At 41.3% G+C, this 25,308-nt stretch overlaps 1 protein-coding gene across 3 annotated transcripts in view; it reads right to left on the bottom strand.

Moving 5' to 3' along the window:
• Positions 1-25,308, bottom strand: part of LOC126236121 (cyclin-dependent kinase 8) — a 93,667-nt gene that overhangs the window by 11,710 nt on the left and 56,649 nt on the right. For all 3 annotated transcript variants that reach the window (XM_049945193.1, XM_049945194.1, XM_049945192.1), the window contains exons 6-8: positions 18,602-18,815; positions 18,444-18,516; positions 9,862-9,959 (exon numbers count right to left, since the gene is read on the bottom strand). In XM_049945193.1, coding sequence (XP_049801150.1) covers positions 9,862-9,959; positions 18,444-18,516; positions 18,602-18,815 — 385 coding nt within the window. The remainder of the gene's footprint in view (positions 1-9,861; positions 9,960-18,443; positions 18,517-18,601; positions 18,816-25,308) is intronic.

Below are 25,308 nucleotides of genomic sequence, written 5' to 3'. Positions count from 1 at the left end.
CAAAATTAAGGTGTGTCTTACAGCCCATAAAATATAGTACTGGCCTCTTTTCAGTTGGTTATTGGATACCACTGTACACAGTGCCTGGATACTCTACCACAACAGTGGAAATATATTCTGTCATGTAAATTTTCAAAGATAAATTGTGCAGTTATTACGGTATATTGATAATTTTTACTTATGGGCCGTCTGACAGCAACTGAATAAAACACAATTTTAGTGCCATACGCGTTTCGCCTGAGCACAACACATACACAGCAATGAAACATTTACAAAACAAACATAAACACAAGATAATGAAACTAACAGTAAAAAAGACGCAAAATTACATTTACATTTTAAATGTGAAACCACATGAACACCAACACACATTCCATCCACGCTTAGTTAACCTAACAGAGACAGAACTACACGAAAATGAAAAAATGCTCTTGGAAAAAGGTTTGAAACACTGCACCAATAGCAAAGTGAACAATCAATACATAGAAAATCTCATAGTAGAAACCGAACACATCCTTACACGTGAAGAACAACAAAATAATTGCGAAATAAACATAGGACTGACAAGAGAACTAGTAAAAGAAGAAATAAAAGGCATAACAAAACAAACACAGCAGACACACAATAAGAACAACCAAACAGAAACAGCTACTATGAAAAGGTTAAAACAAAAGTTAACAAACAATAATGTATTAATAACAAGAGCAGACATGGGAAATGTAACAGTACTCATGGATAAAGAGCAATACATCACAAAAACCAAGGAATACATAAACACCAACGCCATACAAAAACTGAAGTCAGATCCAACTACACGATTCCAGGCAAATGTGAAACGAACACTGAAAAACATTGAGCACACACTTACAGACAAACAGAAATACTACTTAACACAGAAAAACCCACAAGCACCAACACTCCGCAGTCAACTGAAAGTACATAAAGACGGAATGCCAATGAGACCTGTTATCAACTTCAAGAAAGCCCCAACATACCGCATAGCCAAACACCTCCAAAAGTTAGTTACAAAACACTATAAAGTAGAAAACAACAAAACAGTGATAAACACAAAAAACCTAATAGAAAACATACAGAACATACAGGTACCACACACAGCATCACTGATTTCATTCGATATAGAAAATATGTATACCTCCATCCCTATCACAGAAACAATAGAAATTATAGAACAAAATCTCTCATCCCACAGCAACCTCACCACAGACGCAATAAAAGAAATAACAGATATGCTCAGACTGACAACTGAACAAAACTACTTTCAGTTTGAGAAAGAATATTATCTACAAACTGATGGACTGCCCATGGGATCCCCAATATCAGGAACACTAGCAAACATTTTCATCAGTCACCTAGAAAATCAGATATTTGATAAGATAACCACAAATGAAAGTTTCAAAATCATATATTGGTACAGATACGTGGATGACATTATTTGTCTGGTAGATGAGGCAAGTGAAAAAATAGATGAACTCCATTCAGAAATAAACAAAGCTCATTAGAACATAAAATTCACAGTTGAAAAAGAAAATCAAATAAATTTTCTTGACATTACAATTAAAAAAGAAAATGGAAAACATACATTTAACATCTTTAGAAAACCAACAGCCACAGACACAATAATACATTCCATATCCAACCAACCCCACAGCCAGAAACTTGCAGCACTAAGACACATGTTACATAGATTAAACAGAATCCCACTCAGCAAGAGAAACTATGAACAAGAAATGAGTACAATCATACAAATAGCTAGGAACAACGGGTATGACACACATGTGGTACACAGGCTCAATCAAAAAATAAAAACACAAATAAAAAACAAACACAACATTTCCACAATACAAAAGAACTCACAGGCTGAAAACTTACAAACACACTCAACAAACACACACAATGACAACACCACACAGAAAAGAACCAGATGGTACAACATGACCTACACACATAAACTAACACACCGAGTTGCAAACATCCTAAAGAGACAGGGCTTCAAAATAGCATATAAGCCTGGGCAAACCCTTCAATCACACCTAAGCCAGCCAGCTACCAAGAGGGACAAATTCCAACAATCAGGAATATATAAACTTGAATGTCAAAGTTGTGATGCAGTATACATAGGCATGACATGCAGGAATTTTGAAACAAGATACAAAGAACATATCAGATGTTGGAAGTATGAAACAAACCATTTCACATTTGCAGAGCATTTAAAACACTACAACCATCATCCTACAAACATGGAACAAGAAATGAAAATAATGAGAATAAGCAACCATGACAAACATCTTATACAAATGCAAGAAAACTTCCACATCCAGAAAGCCATAGCAGAAAACAAACCTGTGATAAATGAACAAACACACATCAGCACAGGCTCCCTACTACACTTAATAAAGGAAACAATAACATAAAACAAAAAAAACTCTTCCCCACACCATCTGGACACACACACACACACACACACACACACACACACACACACAGCTCCCCCCCCCCCCCAAAAAAAAAAAAAAAACAAAAAAATAAAAAAAAATTATATAACACCAGAATACAGACAGACAGACACACACACACACACACACACACACACACAGCACAAAAAAATATATATCACACCAAAACACACACACACACACACACACACACACACACAGGACAAAAACAAAAATAAATAAATTAATTAATTAAATTAAATTAATATCGCACCAAAAACACACACACACACACACACACACACACACACACACACACACACACACAAATGCATACACGAACAGACCACATATACTTCAATAGTTACACTCATAAGTTTGGCAATAATATTCGATCTTTGGCAAAAACATTTGACAGTCGGCAACAGAAACCAAAACATTGCATTAAAACAAGCGTTCAGTGCATAGTGCTGTGGAATGTGGAAAAACCGCAAATTGGCATTCATAAGAAGAAGAACAACACCAAAAATGCAACAGGAGCGTAATATGTAAGAAACTGTCCACGCAACCTGTAAGTACAGTTCAAAACATTACTACTTAATAGGAAATACCAACCACCAGAACTGTTTATAACCTATAGGCACAGTGACAAAAATGTAAATAAAATAGCTAACATATGTACATATTCCAGGCCACTGATGATGCCTTGCAGAAAATAAAGGTGAAACGCGTATGGCACTAAAATTGTGTTTTATTTAGTAGCTGTCAGACGGTCCATAAGTAAAAATTATCAATATACCGTAATATTACACGCAACTGAGGAAGACAGGACTACAGAAGTTGACGATGTGCAGTTATACTTGGGGAGTTGTGCGATGGTACCAAAAGGACTTGGACGAACACTGCACTCCAGTACTGTTAGCATATGAGCTGCAGACTGATGGAATGAACCATCTGATTGTGAAAAAAACTCAGAACAAGATGATGTGTTGGAATAAACTGTATGAAATCAGCTTGTACCCAAGCAAAAAAATGTAACGTGGGACACTGTGTTGAATATTTCACTGCTTGTCATATCAAGTAATTTGTTATACTTTTTTTATTTGTAATTTGTACTCATTTTTATTTATTTCATTCAGTACAAAAATGTGTAACTTTTTCATATAAATTTATGTTTTGCTCTCAAGACTGCTTAGCGTTACATATTTGGTATGATAGATTAAATTAAATACTTCTTTTTCAATGTAACAAACGTGGTAAAAGTAATAAATTTTAAAAAAGTTTATTTGGGCACTAATGGGTTAATGCAGTACATTTCCAAAAAAAATATGATGAAGTTTTTCAGAATTACATTTTTAGTTGTTATTTTTATAACTATTTGCTTGACTCTGTCTTTATAAATTCTATCCATGTAGAGCCCCCCACCCCACACACACACACATTCATTTAATCATTTCTTATTGTAGCCCAACAGTTTTCTCATACTGATAGCAACATTTCTGCAACACTGCACTGTTTTGAAGTAAGAAGAATGGAAGATTTGGGTTTAACATCCTGTCAGCAATGGGGCCATTAGAGATACAGCACAAACTCCATTTGGAATGGATAGTGTAGGTAACTCGCTGTATCCTTTCAAAGGAACCACACCACTAGCATTCACCTTAAACTATTTAGGAAAATCACAGACAACCTAAATCTGGACGAGCACTTGGGGATTTGGACCACACTGCTGTGAGGCAATTATTCAGTTATATTTTTCAAAATTTGTGTCTCTTTTATTTTGTTTGATAGTCTGTAGGATTCATCACCATATTAATGCACTCACATATAGATGCATTTCAGCAGAAGCTGTATTCACTCCTATGGTCTACGAATCACTGTCAGCCTGTAAAAATCCACTGCTTGCTGTTAGATTTTGGGGAATCTGGATCTTACGTAAAAGTTTGCTCACCCATCTACATATTGCATGGAGATGTATCTGAAATTACATGTCAAGAGTATTTTCATTGATTGCAGAATTTAGTTGCTAAATGCAAACAGTTCAATGTCAGAATTCATGAGCAATTCTCTGAATTCTTATAATCTGATAATGTATTACAGATGTTGGTATTATCTTTTGTTCAGTAATTGAATAATGACTACCTATTCAAAAATGTCAGCATGTGGCTGAGGATGTGTGATAAACTAGTTTTTTCCCTACACAATTTTGTTTTGTTATTGTCATTCTCATCGTTATAACTATAACCTTCAATACAAGATTCCTCTGATAATACGAAAATGAAGATGAGGATGAGCTGTTAGAGAAAGCAGTAAAAAGAAATTGCAGTCCCCCCGTCACATACACAGCCACTTGAAAGCAAAGTTGGCAACATTCCACTTCTACATTTACAACTGCATCAATAGTCTGCAAGCCACATGACAGTGTGTGGTGGAGCGTGCTTTCTGGCACTGCAGAATGAGCCAACCCTTCCCTTTTCATTCGCAAATGGCATGTGGAAAGAATGATTATCGGTAAGGTAACCTCTGTATTAGCTCTAATTTCTTGAATTTTCTTGTTGTGGTCACTTTGCATGACATAAGAGGGAGGGACTTAACATGTTGTCTGATTCTTCCTGGAAAGTACTTTCTAGAAATTTCGAGAGTGAACCTCTCCGTGACATACAACACCTCTATTGTAGCATCTGCCACTGGGGTTTATTGAGCATCTCAGTAACATTCTCATGTACACTCAGTGATGCTGTGACAAAATACGCCCACCAGTACTATTTGGTAAGGATTCCAGAGAAGATGAACAATACTCATTATCAATAGTAAGCCACTTCCTTAGTGGATGAACTGCATATTTCCTACATTTATTAACGTTCAGGGTCAACTGCTAGTTCCTGCACCATTCATGAATCCTCTGTAGATCCTCCTGCAAAATGTTACTGTCTTCTGGACTTGCTACCTTCCTATAGACAACTGCAACATTTGCAAACAATCTTAAAGAGATTCTGACAAATTCTACTAGATCATTTACATACATTGTAAACAGTAACAGTCCCATCACACTCCCCTGAGTCCCAAAACCCTTTATATCTGTCAATTTTGTTCAGTTAAGAGGGACGTGTTGAGCTTCATCTGCAAATCTGGTATGATACTCGGTATGCTTGTATTTATTTATTATTTTTTTCAATGAGCAGCAATGCAAGATGGTGTCAAATGCCTTCCTAAAGTTCAGGAACATGGTATCAATCTCAGTGTTGATGGATACAGAGCTGTGGATCTCGTAGAGAAACAGAGCAAGTTGAGTTTTGCAAGATCTCTGTTCTCGGAATCCATGCTGATTTTTATACAGTAGATTTTTGTGCACCAAAAATGTCATAAAACATGTTGCATAATTCTACAACAGACTGATGTCAACAGTGTAAGATTATAATTATGTGCATGTATCATATGACCCTTTCTGCAAACGAGATTGATCTGTGCTTTTTTCCAGTCGCTAGGTACCATTTATTGCTCCATCAATCGATAATAAACTGCTGCTACAAGGAGAGTAAGTTCTTTAACACAATTTCTGTAGAATCTTATAGGTATCTTATCTGGGCCTGATATTTTTCCACTACAAAGGGATTGTAGCTGTTTTTCTATTCCATGATCAGTTATCTCTATATCTGCCATTTTGAAGTTCGTACAATGACTGAAAAGAGGGACTGTACTACGATCATCTGCTGTGAAACAATTTTTAAAGACTAAATACAGTATTTCACCCTGCTCTCTGTCATTTTCCATTATGGTTCCATTGTGGTCACTGAATGACTGAATAGATGATTTCGAACCAATTATTGATTTTATGTAAGACCAAAACCTCTTACAGTTTTCACTCAGATCAGTTGACATAAATTTACTTTCAAAGTCATCGAATGCTTCTCCCATTGCTCTCCTTATGCTCATTTTTGCTTCATTCAGGTTTTATTTGTCAACTATCTTTTGATTCTCTTGAATCTGCACTGAAGCTCTCTTTGTTTACACAGCAGTTTTCTAACACAACTGTTAAAACATGACGAGGGCTTTCCTAGCCCTTGAAGATCTTGCTTGGAACACACTTGCCAAAGGCATACTGAGGTTCTGAATTTTCTCCATTTGTACTCCAGCTAAGCCAAAATATTTTCTTACCTTTTTTTAAACATTTCTTGTAATACCTGTAGTCACAGATACTGTCACAGCCTTATGGTCACTGATACCCTCTTCTACGTTAACTGATTCAAGAAATTCAGGTCTGTTTGTTCCTAGGAGCTTTACGATGTTACTTTCACAAGTTGGTTCTCTAACCATCTGCTCAAATTACTTTTCAGACAAGACATTCAGAATAATGTCCTGCAAATCTCTGTCTCTGGAACCAGTTTTGATAGCATGACTCTCCCAATCTGGCAAGTTGAAGTCACCCTTATAACAACAAGTGCTCTACCACTACAGCTCCTGAAAAAAGTGGTCTAGAAAAGCATCCAGTTTCTTCACCTATATTAATTCACATTTGGAATCTGTGATAGCCTCAGTATATATTATCAAATTCTTTACTGAAATAAATGTGTCACCACTGTTGGTGACTAACCTATCCGTACAATAAAAATTCCAATTTTAATTTAAGGATTTCATTGCTATTCACTTCTGATTTCCACCAACTTTCTGTCCCTAATACTATTTGGGCATTATAACCTTCAATAAGAGAAACTAATTCCGGGACCTTACTATGGGTGCTCCTGCAGTTTACTAATATCATATGAACCTTTTCTGTTCCCGATTTGTGGGGACCAGAATTCTCTGAGAATACTGTAGCTGATGTACCTTCGATTTTGGCAACAATTCATCTCTGAACTCAAGGGAGGTGGCGGGGATGGTTCTCTAACATAAAAAGCCTCCATGTTCATGCAACACATACTCCACTACCCTAGAAACCCCTTCCTGCATGTAGTGCATAAAACTAAACTCTGTCCCAACTGACCTTGGAAGGCCCAAAGGTACCAATCGGCCACCATGTCATACTCAGCCCATAGGCATCACTGGATGCGCACATGGAGGGGTATGTGGTCAGCGTATCATTCTCCAGGCCGTATGTCAGTTTACGATAATGGAGCCGCTACTTCTCAATCACGTACCTCCCCAGTTTGTTTCACAAGGGCTGAGTGCACCCCACTTGCCAACAGCGCTGCAGACCGGATGGTCACTCATCCAAGTGCTAGCCCAGCCCGACAGCACTTAACTTTGTGATCTGACGAGGACCGGTGCGACCCCTGCGGCAAGGCTGTTGGCTTCATGCAGTGCATACTTGACCAATTAAGAGGGACCCTAAAACTCTCCACCCAACAGCGGAGGTCAAGAAATTTGCATCCAATACTGTACCAGCATCGCCTGAGTTTTGATCTTCCACTCAGCTCCAAAACAAAGGGTACAATCTACAAATACTGAGCTTAGCGAGCACTCTGTGTCTGATGATGGCTGTCTTCACAAAATTAGCCATCAACTGCAGGAACGGAGGATGGTCTCAAAACCCAAGCACCGTGCCAACATGAGCCATGATTTGCAGCCATTTGCAGCAAGTGTGTTTGACAGCCAGTGATACAGGCTCCTCCAAGTACTGGGCAGGAATTCCCAGCAAACATACCGAGTGTACAATGGCATTCTTTCCCAAACTGTCCACTATTTTCCAGACTGGCTCCATTACCTGCCTAACACTGAAGCTCCCAATGATCAGCATACCTGCACTGGTCTGGACTGCATAGGAAAATCAGACACTGATCATACCTGTTGCTAAGTTATAGGGAGCAACCACGCACCCACTTCCCTCTTTCACCTTCCACGCAGTGATGCACAAACCCACCAATGTCCCCCAACCCACCTATGTCCGCCACTCACTCTTGACCGAGGACAGACCAGTCAGATGTGCTTCAGAAGTTGCAGTGACAAACAGGTCACCAACGGATTCCAGTGGCACCAAAGGTCTCGTTTCCAGTGCCACAATGTCTTCACAGCTTTGAGCAATAGCAAGAACCATGCTGACTGCGGCCAACACAGCTTCCAGCTGTTTACAGACAGCAGGCAATTACCCTTGTGTCCACACATAACAAGCACACCACTATCCATAGCAAAACTGTGTGAAAACTGTATGACATCTCATAAAATACAAACAAAGCAGTCTGAACTAACTGAGAAAGAACAAGTAGACTCCAGCAAAAGAGAACATTACCTGGCTGTGGAGCAAGTTGGGACACATGCAAAATATAAACAAGAAGGATAAACAAACACTAAAATCTGCTCTTTAGAGTTCTCATTACAGTCTAAGATCACAAAATCTGCAAGCTCTTAAAACAAAATTAAATTTCTCTGGTGACAGAAAATGTATTTACACTCTATCAAATATTCTGAGGGACTCAACCTCCCTAGACTGTGTCTATCATTTGAACAATTTTCTTTCTAGCATCAATAGAATCCTTCTTTATGCCTGCATAAATCATCCTGAAAGCTACACTGTCATGCATCAAGTATTTTTTCATGTTTGGGTAACTGTCACCCAGTTCTTGAGAAAGAAAGGAACAAACCTTTGCAGCACTCAGTAATCAGTTTAGAATTTCTCCCAAGGGCAAATGAATATCTCCAAAGCAAAGCTGGTGGTTCACAATGCTGTTGGCTTAATCATGATGATGGTTTGTGGGACGCTCAACATCGAGGTCATCAGTGACCATACAAGTTCCCATTCTTTTTAGTCACAATCTCGCCACTTGCCAAATTATGGCGAGATTATGAGGGCAACACAAACACCCTGTCCTCGGGTGGAGAAAAATCCCTGACCCAGACGGGTATTGAACCTGGGACCCTGTGATTCAGAGGTAGCAACGCTAGCCACTAGACCACGAGCGGAGGACTATTGGCTTAATATCTGATAAACTATGAGAGAGAACGAACTATATAAATACAAGAAAACATCCACAAATTAGCACTGACATATACAAGATGGTTTGAATATCTGCGTATCAAACAATGGAAAATCCAGGGTGGAATAATGACATTATCATGAAAGGGACAGTTAAATGGGTGTTCATCAGAATAGACACACACACAAACAAACACACACACACACATACACACTTGGATGCACGTCCATATGCAATTCACACATATACATGATCACAGTCTGGCCGCCAAGGCATGTAAAGTGGACATTCGTGCTTGGCAGTTTTTATACAGGAATTTAACTTCAAAATGCACTCAAGAACATGAGTAATCGAATAGTCTGCTGTACATACACATTACTAATTACAAACATTAACCATAATGTGAACAGTATTTGATAAATTAAGTAAAGAATCACACATGACACTTGAAGGTAATTAAATAAAAGAAAATGGCATTCGAAACAGTTTAGAGCACTCACTCAGCTGTATGAAGTGGCTCCTCCTGAAAATAGGCATCCTGCATAGCCTGCTCAGATGTTATCCTCTTTGTTGGGTCCATCAACAGTAGCTTTTGTAACTACAAAAATGAGAAACATTTTGGTCAATGGCAAAGGAAAATTAATCAAATAACTCAGTCAGAAACATTAACAAGCCATTTGACATCATTCATATTTACTTGTCAAATTTTGTTTGTTCTTAACATACGGTATATTTTTGAGTATTCATACTCCACACATCGCTATTCTCACCAAATAAGGGAAGTGATTTGACAGTAAATCTCATTAATTTGGGTTTCTCACGTTTTCCTGATGACTCAACCCTTAAACCAGTTTTGGCTAGTTGGAAACTACACTCATGCTCATAAATTAAGGATAATTGCAGAATGTGGTGCCACACAACATGGCACTACAGAAAACTGGCTCTAACAGCATAGGCAGATAGGGAACACACGTGACACAGATCTGTAAGTCCACAGTATTGGTGATATATTGAGAAAACCGTCCCGAAACACATGTGCTACAAAACGCCACTGTTTCCTGTGCATATACCCCGACATCAGTATGGGATATGATCACCATGCACATGTACACAGGCCGCAAAAGGGGTTGGCATACTCTGGAACAGGTAGTCGAGCAGCTGCTGGGGTATAGCCTTCCGTTCTTGCACCAGTTCCTATCGGAACTCCTGAAGTGTCATAGGGGTTTGAAGACTTGAAGCGATACGTCGACCGAGAGCATCCCAGACGTGCTCGATGGGGTTTAGCTCTGGAGAACAGGCAGGCCACTCCATTCACCTGATATCTTCTATTTGAAGGTACTCCTTCACAATGGCAGCTTGGTGGGGCCGTGCATTATCATCCATCAGGAGGAAGGTGGGACCCATTGCACCCCTGAAAAGGCGGACATACTGGTGCAAAATGACGCCCCGATACACCTGACCTGTTACAGTTCCTCTGTCAAAGACATGCAGGGGTGTACATGCACCAACCATAATCCCTCCCCACACCATCAAACCACGACCTCCATACAGGTCCCTTTCAAGGACACTAAGGGGTTGGTATCTGGTTCTTGGTTCACGCCAGATGTAAACGCGGTGAGAATCATTGTTCAGACTATACCTGGACTCGTCCGTGAACATAACCTGGGCCCACTGTTCCAATGACCATATACTGTGTTCTTGACACCAGGCTTTATGGGCTCTCCTGTGACCAGGGTTCAGTGGAATGCACTTTGCACATCCCCGGGTGAATAAACTGTTCAGTTGTCTGTAGACTGTGTGTCTGGAGACAATTGTTCCAGTGGCCGTGGTAAGGTCCTGAGTGAGGCTACCTGCAGTACTTCGTGGCCGTCTCCGGGCACTGATGGTGAGATATCGGTCTTCTTGTGGTGTTTTACACTGTGTACGTCCTGTACTGTAGCACCTGGACATGTTTCCTGTCTGCTGGAATCGTTGCCATAATCTTGAGATCACACTTTGTGCCACACAGAGGGCCTGTGCTATGACCTGCTGTATTTGACCAGCCTTCAGTTGCCCTAGTATTCAACCCCTCATAATGTCATCAATATGTGTTCTTTGAGCCATTTTCAACACACAGTCACCATTAGCACATCTGAAAATGTCAGTACACTTACTCACTGCACCGTACTCTGACATGCACCAACACACCTCTGCGTATGTGGACTGCTGCCAGCACCACTGTGTGACGACTGCAGGTCAAATGCATGGTCATACCCCGAGGTGATTTAAACCCACAAACCACCCACCAGAGCGTTGTTTCATCATGTATCAGCATTATCCTTAATTTATGAGCGTGAATGTAGTTCACCTCTTATTGTCTTCTCAAAACAGCCCACACATTTTCAATCTACATCTGCACCCATACTCTTAGCTACTATGCAGTAGCACTGTAGCATTCACATATGGAGTGAGAGAAGAGTAACTTCTTAAACAACTCTGTGAGCATTGTAATATGTCTAAGCTTGTTGTCAAGACCCCTAAGGGAGTGATATGTAGTGGGTGATTGTACATTCTAAGAATCATCATTTAAAGTTAGTTCTTGAAAGTTCCTAACAAGGGGACCGCACCTACTCATCACCATCAATTTTGTCCAAATTTATGGTATATCCAGGGCTTGCTCACAAATAAAAGTGACAGAGGTGGGAGCTCCAACTGTTTAGAAAAAAATAGTATTTTTGGCACAGGTCGGATGAGGCATGAGTCATTTATGTTAGTGTAGACTCCAGGCAGCAGTTGGTGCAGCAGAAAGACTGCAAATGGTAATCTGAGGGTCATGGGATTGAGCTCCTATGAAAAACTTTTTTTTAAATTTTCCATTTTTATGTCACTTACACTGGAAATAAACCAAGACAAGAATCAATATAGTGTATTTGACGTGCTTAAACCCTATTTATAGGAGAACAAATTTCTTCTGAAATTGACTAGTGGCAGGAGAAAACATGATGAGGTTTTTCAAGATGAAGGATTGGCATCTTGCACTATTAAAGTGATTCCTCCTCAAATGCACTCCACTAAGTGCAACCCTGCAATGTCCAATTTTATCATCAGTTAAAGAATTTTATGGAAAAGCTTCAAAATTACTCTTATCTCAGCAAGAGGGAAAAGAAAGCACATCTAGAGAAGACTGTGTCGAAATACATTCCACTGTACATCAACAGCTATTCTTGCCAGTATTTGGCAAAACGATGCATTACACATGATTTGCTGTCAAACTGTGTGATGATAGGGAACCTTTTATGAATATCAACCACGTTTGTTTTTCTATAGAAACTTTAAAACACTCATGTAATTGTGAAAATAAAGTGTTTATAATGTCTGCATGATGCCAAGAAAATTACTGATTTCCAAATTTCTATGATGACTATTACCTTGGCATGTGTAAATTGTCAACTGTAGAATAATAAAAGTATTCTAAAGTCATATACGAAGTCCTCATGTACATGTTAAATTCCTTGATGGAAATTTACTTGCAATCGCAAATTATCCTTTGTGTTTCCTTTTACGAAAATATTCATAAATACAATATACTGAGCATTATTTCAGATTATTTGTGTTGTAACTTAAAAACTGAATAATAAAAAAGGGTTTCCACATAGGGACTCAAACTCACACCCCTTGGATTACTGTTTTGACTCTTGCTGCTGGTCCAACTGCTGTCTGGAATCTACACTAACATAAACGGCTCATGCCTCATCTGACCTGCACCAAAAATGACTTTATTTTCCTTAAACACTTAGCATGTGGAGCTTCCACTTGTAACACTTTCATTTCTGCCCAAACCCTGGATCTACCATAAATTTGGATGAACTAAGTGATGATGAGTACGCAGAGTCCCCTTGTTATTTTTTATTTATTTATTTATATCTAAAAACAATAAAAAACACACACACAAATTTCTAGCTTTCGCAACCCAAGGTTGCTTCGTCAGGAAAGAGGGAAGGAGAGGGAAAGACGAAAGGATGTGGGTTTTAAGGGAGAGGGTAAGGAGTCATTCCAATCCCGGGAGTGGAAAGACTTGCCTTAGGGAAAAAAAGTAAAGGTATACATTTGCGCGCGCACACACACACAGATCCATCTGCACATATACACACACAGGCAGACATATGTAAATGCAAAGAGGTAGGGCAGAGATGTCAGTCGAGGCATCTGCCTTTGATCGTGTACACCTTCCGGGTTACAGGATTGGAGTAGGTGGTGGTGGGAGGGTGCATGGGACAGGTCTTACACCGGGGAGCGGTTACAAGGGTAGGAGTCAGAGGGTGGAGAAGGTGGTTTGGGGATTTCATAGGGATGAACCAAGAGGTTACGAAGGTTACGTGGACGGCAGAAAGACACTCTTGGTGAAGTGGGGAGGATTTCATGAAGGCAAAGATGTTGTTGAATGACAGGTGAGGTATGAGTAGCAGCAACTTGAAATTAGCGGAGGTTGAGGCCTTGTGGGTAACGGGAAGAGAGAATATGTTGAAGGGCAAGTTCCCATCTCTGGAGTTCTGATAGGTTAGTGTCAGTGGGAAGTATCCAGATAACCCGGACGGTGTAACACTGTGCCGAGATGTGCTGGCCGTGCACCAAGGCATGTTTAGCCACAGGGTGATCCTCATTACCAACAAACTCTGTCTGCCTGTGTCCGTTCATGCGAATGGACAGTTGGTTGCTGGTCATTCCCACATAGAGGGCTTCACAGTGTAGACATCTCAGTTGGCAAATCATGTGGGTGCTTTCACAAGTGGCTCTGCCTTTGATCGTGTACGCCTTCCGGGTTACAGGACTGGAGTAGGTGGTGGTGGGAGGGTGCATGGGACAGGTCTTACACCGGGGGGCGGTTACAATGGTAGGAGCCAGAGGGTAGGGAAGGTGGTTTGGGGATTTCATAGGGATGAACCAAGAGGTTACGAAGGTTAGGTGGATGGCGGAAAGTCACTCTTGGTGGAATGGGGAGGATTTCATGAAGGATGGATCTCATTTCAGGGCAGGATTTGAGGAAGTCATATCCATGCTGGATAGCCACATTCAGAGTCTGATCCAGTCCCAGAAAGTATCCTGTCACAAATGGGGCACTTTTGGGGTTCTTCTGTGGGAGGTTCTGGGTTTGAGGGGATGAGGAATTGGCTCTAGCTATTTGCTTCTGTACCAGGTCGGGAGGGTAGTTGCAGGATGTGAAAGCTGTTTTCAGGTTATTGGTGTAATGGTTCAGGGATTCAGGACTGGAGCAGATTCGTTTGCCATGAAGACCTAAGCTGTACGGAAGTGACCGTTTGATATGGAATGGGTGGCAGCTGTTAAAATGGAGGTACTGTTGCTGGTTGGTGGGTTTTATGTGGACGGATGTGTGAAGCTGGCCGTTGGACAGATGGAGGTCAATGTTGAGGAAAGTGGCATGGGATTTTGAGTAGGACCAGGTGAATCTGATGGAACCAAAGGAGTTGAGGTTGGAGAGGAAATTCTGGAGTTCTTCTTCACTGTGAGTCCAGATCATGAGGATGTCATCAAAAAATCTGTACCAAACTTTGGGTTGACGGGCTTGGGTAACCAAGAAGGCTTCCTCTAAGCGACCCATAAATAGGTTGGCGTACGAGGGGGCCACCCTGGTACCCATGGCTGTTCCTTTTAATTGTTGGTATGTCTGGCCTTTAAAAGTGAAGAAGTTGTGGGTTAGGATGAAGCTGGCTAAGGTAATGAGGAAAGAGGTTTTAGGTAGGACAGCAGCAGATCGGCATGAAAGGAAGTGCTCCATCGCAGCGAGGCGCTGGACGTGCGGGATATTTGTGTATAAGGAAGTGGCATCAATGATTACAAGGATGGTTTCTGGGGGTAACAGATTGGGTAAGGATTCCAGGCATTCGAGAAAGTGGTTGGTGTCTTTGATGAAGGATGGGAGACTGCATGTAATGGGTTGAAGGTGTTGATCTACGTAGGCAGAGATACATTCTGTGGGGGCTTGGTAACCAGCTACAATAGGGCGGCTGGGATGATTGGGTTTGTGAATTTTAGGAATTAGGTAGAAGGTAGGGGTGCGAGGTGTCAGTGGGGTCAGGAGGTTGATGGAGTCAGGTGAAAGGTTTTGTAGGGGGCCTAAGGTTCTGAGGATTCCTTGAAGCTCTGCCTGGACATCAGGAATGGGATTACCTTGGCAAACTTTGTATGTAGTGTTGTCTAAAAGCTGACACAGTCCCTCAGCCACATACAGCCGACGATCAAGTACCACGGTCGTGAAACCCTCGTCAGCCGGAAGAATGACGATGAATCAGTCAGCCTTCAGATCACGGATAGTCTGGGCTTCAGCTGATGTGATGTTGGGAGTAGGATTAAAGTTTTTCAAGAAGGATTGAGAGGCAAGGCTGGAAGTGAGAAATTCCTGGAAGGTTTGGAGAGGGTGATTTTGAGGAAGAGGAGGTGGGTCCCACTGTGACGGAGGACGGAACTGTTCCAGGCAGGGTTCAATTTGGATAGTGTCTTGCGGAGTTGGATCATTAGGAGTAGGATTAGGATTATTTTTCTTCGTGGCAAAGTGATATTTACAGCAGAGAGTACAAGTATAGCACAGTAAATCTTTGACGAGGGCTGTTTGATTGAATCTGGGAGTAGGGCTGAAGGTGAGGCCTTTGGATAGGACAGAGGTTTCGGATTGGGAGAGAGGTTTGGAGGAAAGGTTAACTACTGAATTGGGGTGTTGCGGTTCCAGATTGTGTTAAATAGAATTTTGAAGTTTTAGGGGGAGTGGAGCTGGATGTGGGAGATTGAGTAGATGGGAGAGACTGGATCTGTGTGCAATGAGAGGAGGTTGAGGTTTGTTGGAAGGGTTGTGAAGGGTGAGTGATTTGCCTTTCCGGAGGTGGGAAACCAGGAGATTGGATAGTTTTTTGAGGTGGAGGGTGGCATGCTGTTCTAATTTGCGGTTGGCCTGTAGGAGTATGCTCTGAACAGCCAGTGTGGATGTGGGAGAGGAAAGATTGAGGACTTTTATTAGGGATAGGAGTTGACGGGTGTGTTCATTGGCTGAGTTGATGTGTAGGTGAAGGATTAGGCGGGTGAGGGCTATGGATTGTTCAGTTTGGAACTGGTATAGGGACTGATGGAAAGAAGGGTTACAGCCAGAGATGGGAACTTTAAGTGTGAGGCCTTTGGGGGTAATGCCAAATGTCAGACAAGCCTGAGTAAATAAATAAAATAATTTATTTATTTATTGTTCTGTGGGACCCAATTAAGGAGAAGTCTCCATGGTCATGGAACGAGTCAATACATGAAATTATAACACGATAGTAGAAACAGATAAAATGAAATATAAAAAACATATTCCGGCGACAAGTCGTAAGTTTAAATAAAGAAAATCAACAATGTAACACTGGAATTTGCTTAATTTTTTAGCTCTTCCAGGAGCTCCTCGACAGAATAGAAGGAGTGAGCCATGAGGAAACTCTTCAGTTTAGACTTAAAAGAGTTTGGGCTACTGCTAAGATTTTTTAAGTTCTTGTGGTAGCTTATTGAAAATGGATGCAGCAGAATACTGCACTCCTTTCTACACAAGAATCACGCATCTTTTCATCCTACATAGTTGTGTTTATATTTATACTGTATACCTCTTTACTTCTGTATGCATCCTCTTTGGTTTGAAGCTGGCACAGTACTTACAGTAGAATATCTTTGGCTTCCCTCTGACAACCATGCCTCCATCCTTGCTACCCTCCCTGTTTTCCTTTCCCTGTTGCTTCATGACCTGGGTTATGAGTAACTGAATTCACTTTCCCTTCTTCCCTTTCTTTCCCCTCTCTCCTCCCTGATGAAGGAACATTTGTTCCGAAAGCTAGGAACGTAAATTTTCCTATCTCTTTGTTAGTATTTGTTTCACATATTTATATGAGATTTTCCATTAATCATTTAGAATACCAGATATTTGTAAGAGCTGACCAGTTCCAAGTATGACTCTTTGACATTTTAGTCATAGGATGCACTGATTTTTTTATTTTCATTTTTAAAGATAATAAAGTACTGCTCTAGAAAATAGAATTTTTTCACCTCCTGTAGCATATGGCATCACTCTAAACAACAATATATGTTTCTTTTTCTGCTTGTTTTCCAACACTTTTCAATAGTACCAGTGGTTCCCATTTGCTTCAACAACATATATTTCCACCCAGCCAAGCTATTACACCACAAACCATACTGTAAGAAAGACAGAATATTTCATCTTACATAGACAGCTGAGACCAATGGTTCTCCTGCTCTGAATTTGATATATTAGCCATGCTGGGAACTTGAGATGAAGGTTACATTTGCTTTAAATTTGTATAGCTGTTAAACTGTAACTAGTATTCAAAAACTGCAATGACACATAATTCGTCATTTCCCTTGTATCCTATGACACCTTAAGAGTCCAACAATAAGTTCCTGGAATAAGTTCATCTCATACCATACCACAGTATGACAGGGATGTCTAGAACACTGACAGTGCTGAGAATTAAAACTAATTTCCATAAATGTATAAAGGCACTTCAAATCACGCCAGCAAGTTAGTCTGAAGCAGATGAAGGCCGCTCAGGGCTCATCTGTGATGAGAGGTACCCCTCTCTCCCACGCCAATCCTGACCCCCCCCCCTGCCCCCACCAACACGAGAGGTGCGTAAAACAGTGATCTAATAAATAATAATCTTCCACACAGACAAAGGAGAACATAAGGAATAGATGTCAGGAACACTGACAATGCTAAGAGCCAAAAGCAGTTTCAGGAAATGTAAAAAGAGGCACAAAATCGGGCCACATGTCAGTCCAAGCGACATGTAGGGCTCTCAAGACTCAATCGCTCAATTGCAGAGAGAAGCTCTCCCCAACGCACAACACCAACTGACATGAGGTGTGAGTAAACAATAACACAGCAAACAACTCCCTTCTAAATACACAAAGGGGATGTGTGCAAGTAAAAGGGGAAGAGAGTTAAGACTGTAAAAATATCAGAAAAAAGACAATGAATAGTCAAATTTCCAGAAACTACCTGTCACAGATCATACAAGTAAAAGATTAACAATATTTATCACATATAAGTGCTTACCAAATGGAATGCCTTGCTATCAGGTTTAATTTTGTGTCGATCCATATACTTCACCAATGAGCAGTTTGAATAGCTGGAAACAAAAAGTACATTATTAACAACTGAAAATTATTCAGACACATTAATCAAGAGGAAAATTATACCACAAATCCACATACTTGGCTCGTTTAAAATCTTTAAGAAGTGTTGGATGTTCTGGCATCTTCTTAATATCTTCCCAGTCCTTCTCCAATGGAAATCCCATCACATTAAATATTCTGTCCAGCTGATCATGATGATACGGGTTACTTGTTTTGATATCCTCTTGCCGGCAATGGAAAATTGGTTCTGATGTTAACAACTCAGCGAATATGCAGCCTATTGCCCATATATCTACAACAAAATAAAAACATGTCATGCCTCACAAAAATGTCAAGAATATTGCAGCATTATTTTACATTAAAGTGTACATGAAAATATAAATTGTATGATACATTTTTCATTACATTACATCCAAGACCGATACGTTTTATGAACAAGTGTGTGTGTGTGTGTGTGTGTGTGTGTGTGTGTGTGTGTGTGAGAGAGAGAGAGAGAGAGAGAGAGAGAGAGAGAGAGAGAGAGAGAGAGAGAGAGAGAGAGAGGGGGGGGGGGGTAAGGATTTTCACAGAAGATGTTAGACAAATTACAGTCAAGCTGTGTGTGTGTGTGTGTGTGTGTGTGTGTGTGTGTGTGTGAGAGAGAGAGAGAGAGAGAGAGAGAAGTAAGACTTTTCACAGAAGATGTTAGACAAATTACAGTCAAGCTGTACATTAACTTATTGTTTTCACAAGAGTAGAAAATTAGTTCTTTAAAAACATTAACAGAACCAGGAGTACATTAGATACTGAAGAATCATCATATTTGAGCTCCACATTAGCTATATCCAATTACATTGTAAGTTGTTACAACTGTCCTGTAACAACTGAGCCCAAATGCATGGTGGCATAATTGCATATGAATGATCAGCCAGAGGCATTCATACCAGAAACTCGAAAATTAATTCTGTACTTACTGTGACAGAATGGGTGGTTCTGTAATTAGAATCCATCTAGCACCTTCCATTAGGATGTCCAGTTGGTTACCCCCCCCCCCCCCCCCCCACACACACACACACCAATTATAACGAAAATAGCGGGTAGGTCGGGGAAGAATGCCAGTGTGCACTCGGTGTGCTTGCCGGGGGGTCTCGTCCGTAATGTGGAGGAGGCCCTTCCGGCAGCTATTGAACGCACTGGGTGTGACCGGCTGCAGATAGTAGCACATGTCGGAACGAATGACGCCTGCCGCTTGGGTTCTGAGGCCATCCTTGGTTCCTTCCGGCGGCTGGCTGATTTGGTGAAGACAACCAGCATCGCACGCGGAGTGCAAGCTGAGCTTAATATCTGCAGCATAGTGCCCAGAGTCGATCGCGGTCCTCTGGTTTGGAGCCGTGTGGAGGGTCTAAACCAGAGGCTCAGACGACTCTGCGACTATAATGGTTGCAAATTCATCGACCTCCGTTATTGGGTGGAGAACTGTAGGGCCCCCCTAGACAGGTCAGGCGTGCACTACACACCGGAAGCAGCTACTAGGGTAGCAGAGTACGTGTGGCGTGCACACGGGGGTTTTTTAGGTTAGAGGGACCCCCCCTTGGGCGAAACGATAAAATACCTGACGGCTTACCAGAGAGAACATTATCATCGTTGATAAAGAACGTCCGTCCTCAGAGACCAAAAACAGGAAAAGTTAACGTAATATTGGTAAACTGCAGGAGTATCCAGGGCAAGGTTCCTGAATTAGTATCTCTTATTGAAGGAAATAGTGCGCATATAGTATTAGGAACGGAAAGTTGGTTAAAACCGGAAGTGAACAGTAACGAAATCCTAGACACAGAATGGAATATATACCGCAAGGATAGGATAAACGCCAATGGTGGAGGAGTATTTATAGCAGTAAAGAATTCAATAATATCCAGTGAAGTTATTAGCGAATGCGAATGTGAAATAATCTGGGTTAAGTTAAGTATCAAAGGTGGGTCAGATATGATAGTCGGATGCTTCTATAGGCCACCTGCATCAGCAACCGTAGTAGTTGAGCGCCTCAGAGAGAACCTGCAGAACGTCGTGAAGAAGTTTCGTGATCATACTATTGTAATAGGGGGAGACTTCAATCTACCAGGTATAGAATGGGATAGTCACACAATCAGAACTGGAGCCAGGGACAGAGACTCTTGTGACATTATCCTGACTGCCTTGTCCGAGAATTACTTCGAGCAGATAGTTAGAGAACCAACTCGTGAAGCTAACGTTTTAGACCTCATAGCAACAAATAGACCGGAACTTTTCGACTCCGTGAATGTAGAAGAGGGTATCAGTGATCATAAGTCAGTGGTTGCATCAATGACTACAAGTGTAATAAGAAATGCCAAGAAAGGAAGGAAAATCTATTTGCTTAACAAGAGTGATAGGGCACAAATCGCAGAATATCTGAGTGACCACCATCAAACGTTCATTTCTGAGGAAGAGGATGTGGAACAAAAATGGAAAAAATTCAGAAACATCGTCCAGTACGCCTTAGATAAGTTCGTACCGACTAAGGTCCAAAGCGAGGGGAAAGATCCACCGTGGTATAACAATCATGTACGAAAGGTACTACGGAAACAAAGAAAGCTTCACCATAGGTTTAAGATTAGTCGAATCATAGCTGATAAGGAAAAGCTGAACGAAGCGAAAAAGAGCGTAAAGAGAGCAATGAGAGAAGCATTCAACGAATTCGAACATAAAACATTGGCAAACAATCTAAACAAGAACCCTAAAAAGTTTTGGTCATATGTAAAATCGGTAAGCGGATCTAAATCCCCTATTCAGTCACTCGTTGACCACGATGGCACCGAAACAAAGGACGACCGAAGAAAGGCAGAAATACTGAATTCAGTGTTCCGAAACTGTTTCACTGCGGAAAATCGTAACACGGTCCCTGACTTCAGCCGTCGCACGGACGCCAAAATGGAAAATATTGAAATAAACGATATCGCAATTGAAAAACAACTGCTATCACTTAGTAGCGGAAAAGCATCCGGACCAGACGAGATACCCTTAAGATTCTACAGTGATTATGCTAAAGAACTTGCCCCCTTTCTATCAGCAATTTATCGTAGATCTCTGGAAGAACGTAAAGTACCTAGCGACTGGAAGAAAGCACAGGTCGTTCCCATTTTCAAGAAGGGTCATAAATCAGATGCGAATAATTATAGGCCTATTTCACTTACGTCAATCTGTTGTAGAATAATGGAACATGTTTTGTGTTCTCGTATTATGACGTTCTTAGATAATACAAATCTCCTTCATCATAACCAACATGGATTCCGCAAACAGAGATCATGTGAAACCCAGCTCGCCCTATTTGCCCAAGAAATTCACAGTGCCGTAGACACTGGCGAGCAGATTGATGCCGTATTCCTGGACTTCAGGAAGGCATTTGATACGGTTCCGCACTTACGTTTAGTGAAAAAAATACGTGCTTACGGAATATCGGACCAGGTTTGTGATTGGATTCAGGATTTCCTAGAAGAAAGAACACAACATGTCATTCTTAACGGTTCAAAATCTGGAGATGTAGAGGTAATTTCGGGAGTACCGCAAGGAAGCGTGATAGGACCTTTATTGTTTACAATATACATAAATGACTTAGTTGACAACATCGGTAGCTCCGTGAGGCTATTTGCAGATGACACGGTTGTCTACAAGAAAGTAGCAACATCAGAAGACTCGTACGTACTCCAGGAAGACCTGCAGAGGATTAATGAATGGTGCGACAGCTGGCAGCTTTCCCTAAACGTAGATAAATGTAATATAATGCGCATACATAGGGGCAGAAATCCATTCCAGTACGATTATGCCATAGGTGGTAAATCATTGGAAGCGGTAACGACCGTAAAATACTTAGGAGTTACTATCCGGAGCGATCTGAAGTGGAATGATCACATAAAACAAATAGTGGGAAAAGCAGGCGCCAGGTTGAGATTCATAGGAAGAATTCTAAGAAAATGTGACTCATCGACGAAAGAAGTAGCTTACAAAACGCTTGTTCGTCCGATTCTTGAGTATTGCTCATCAGTATGGGACCCTTACCAGGTTGGATTAATAGAAGAGATAGACATGATCCAGCGAAAAGCAGCGCGATTCGTCATGGGGACATTTAGTCAGCGCGAGAGCGTTACGGAGATGCTGAACAAGCTCCAGTGGCGGACACTTCAAGAAAGGCGTTACGCAATACGGAGAGGTTTATTATCGAAATTACGAGAGAGCACATTCCGGGAAGAGATGGGCAACATATTACTACCGCCCACATATATCTCGCGTAATGATCACAACGAAAAGATCCGAGAAATTAGAGCAAATACGGAGACTTACAAGCAGTCGTTCTTCCCACGCACAATTCGTGAATGGAACAGGGAAGGGGGGATCAGATAGTGGTACAATAAGTACCCTCCGCCACACACCGTAAGGTGGCTCGCGGAGTATAGATGTAGATGTAGATGTAGAACTTCTACAGCACGCTGCAGTAAGTACAGAAATCATTTTTGGATACAAATCTCCACATAAAAATTACTCATGGGATACATTAAAGAAAGTTCCATCTTCCTGTCATAGAGCTAACACCCAGCATTAATCTATGAAACAGTCATGGAAGCTCCTGTGCACCATTTGAAGACGAGCCTGAAAAGTTTGAAAACCGGTTCATGGAATAACTGGTTACTTTTTTGTTTTTATATTAACACAAATTTAATTATCAAACCAACTTTTATTATTCATTTATGAAAATGTGACCAAAAGTCAAATACAAAACAGTCACATCTTCATGACGGCTGTACCTCTTCCAGGAAATGGTAATCTTTCCTTCAGTTCAAAGGCGTAACTTCTCATAACTACTAACAACAAACTTTAATGTGCATGTCTTCCGACATTAAAGAGCATTAAAAAGAGGTTTCACTTCATGACTGTCAGTGTGAGTTCAGTTTAATAAAAGGTGCTGGTCTTGGCATTCAAACCTTTGCTACAATCTTTGGGCAACGGCATGGAACTACTAAACCTGATGATAATTTTGACCATGAATTGCAATGTGTGCACATCTTGATTAATATCAGCAGCTATATGACTGACTCCACAGAGAAAAAGAGTTTAAAACATGGCAGGGGAAAAAAAAACAATCTCAAGGAAACCCAGAGATACAATATATCTGTAATTAATCACAGGGACACACAAAAAGATGCTAGTGACACAGCTGTTTTTGGTTGTAGGTAGGTCCTGAAGAAGCAAATTTGTGAAGGAAAAACTATTGAGAAAGATCTACCGGCAAATAAACAAGATATTTGTATTTTCTTAAGGGGACCTTGTCATCAGTGAATTTCCTACGGTTGACCATACTAACATTCGTAAAATTTTTTCAAAAACTATTTGTTCAAATCACACCAAATTTGAAATATGTATAAATTGTCCTATTTTTTCTGAGTGTATTACTTATATGACAGTAACATTGTTACCACAGAAGAAATTCCAAAAAAGGTATGCAACCTAAAAAATTTCATGAAGGATGGATCTCATTTCAGGGCAGGATTTGAGGAAGTCGTATCCCTGCTGGAGAGCCTGGTCCAGTCCCGGAAAGTATCCTGTCACAAATGGGGCACTTTTGTGGTTCTTCTGTGGGAGGTTCTGGGTTTGAGGGGATGAGGAAGTGGCTCTGGTTATTTGCTTCTGTACCAGGTCGGGAAGGTAGTTGAGGGATGCGAAAGCTGTTGTCAGGTTGTTGGTGTAATGGTTCAGCAGATTCGTTTGCCACGAAGACCTAGGCTGCTCCAGTCCGGAATCCCTGAACCATTACACCAACAACCTGACAACAGCTTTCGCATCCTGCAACTACTCTCCCAACATGGTACAGAAGCAAATAACCAGACCCACTTCCTCATCCCCACAAACCCAGAACCTCCCACAGAAGAACCACAAAAGTGCCCCACTTGTGACAGGATACTTTCCGGGACTGGACCAGGCTCTCCAGCAGGGATACAACTTCCTCAAATCCTCCTGAAATGAGATCCATCCTTCATGAAATCCTCCCCACTCCACCAAGAGTGACTTTCCGCCGTCCACCTAACCTTCGTAACCTCTTGGTTCATCCCTATGAAATCCCCAAACCACCTTCCCTACCCCCTGGCTCCTACCCTTGTAACCGCCCCCGGTGTAAAACCTGTCCCATGCACCCTCCCACCACCACCTACTCCAGTCCTGTAACCCGGAAGGCGTACACGATCAAAGGCAGAGCCACGTGTGAAAGCACCCACGTGATTTACCAACTGACCTGCCTACACTGTGATGCATTCTATGTGGGAATGACCAGAAACAAACTGCCCATTCGCATGAATGGACACAGGCAGACAGTGTTTGTTGGTAATGAGGATCACCCTGTGGCTAAACATGCCTTGGTGCACGGCCAGCACATCTTGGCACAGTGTTACACCGTCCGGGTTATCTGGATACTTCCCACCAACACCAACCTATCCGAACTCCGGAGATGGGAACTTGCTCTTCAATATATCCTCTCTTCCCGTTACCCACCAGGCCTCAATCTCCGCTAATTTCAAGTTGCCGCCACTCATACCTGTCATTCAACAACATCTTTGCCTCTGCACTTCCGCCTCGACTGACGTCTCTGCCCAAACTCTTTGTCTTTAAATATGTCTGCTTGTGTCTGTATATGTGTGGATGGATATGTGTGTGTGTGCGCGAGTGTATACCCGTCCTTTTTTCCCCCTAAGGTAAGTCTTTCCGCTCCCGGGATTGGAATGACTCCTTACCCTCTCCCTTAACCA

The sequence above is a fragment of the Schistocerca nitens genome, chromosome 2, assembly GCF_023898315.1.
Source record: "Schistocerca nitens isolate TAMUIC-IGC-003100 chromosome 2, iqSchNite1.1, whole genome shotgun sequence".
Classification (NCBI taxonomy): domain Eukaryota; kingdom Metazoa; phylum Arthropoda; class Insecta; order Orthoptera; family Acrididae; genus Schistocerca; species Schistocerca nitens.
This window is presented reverse-complemented; position numbering and strand designations above follow the sequence as displayed.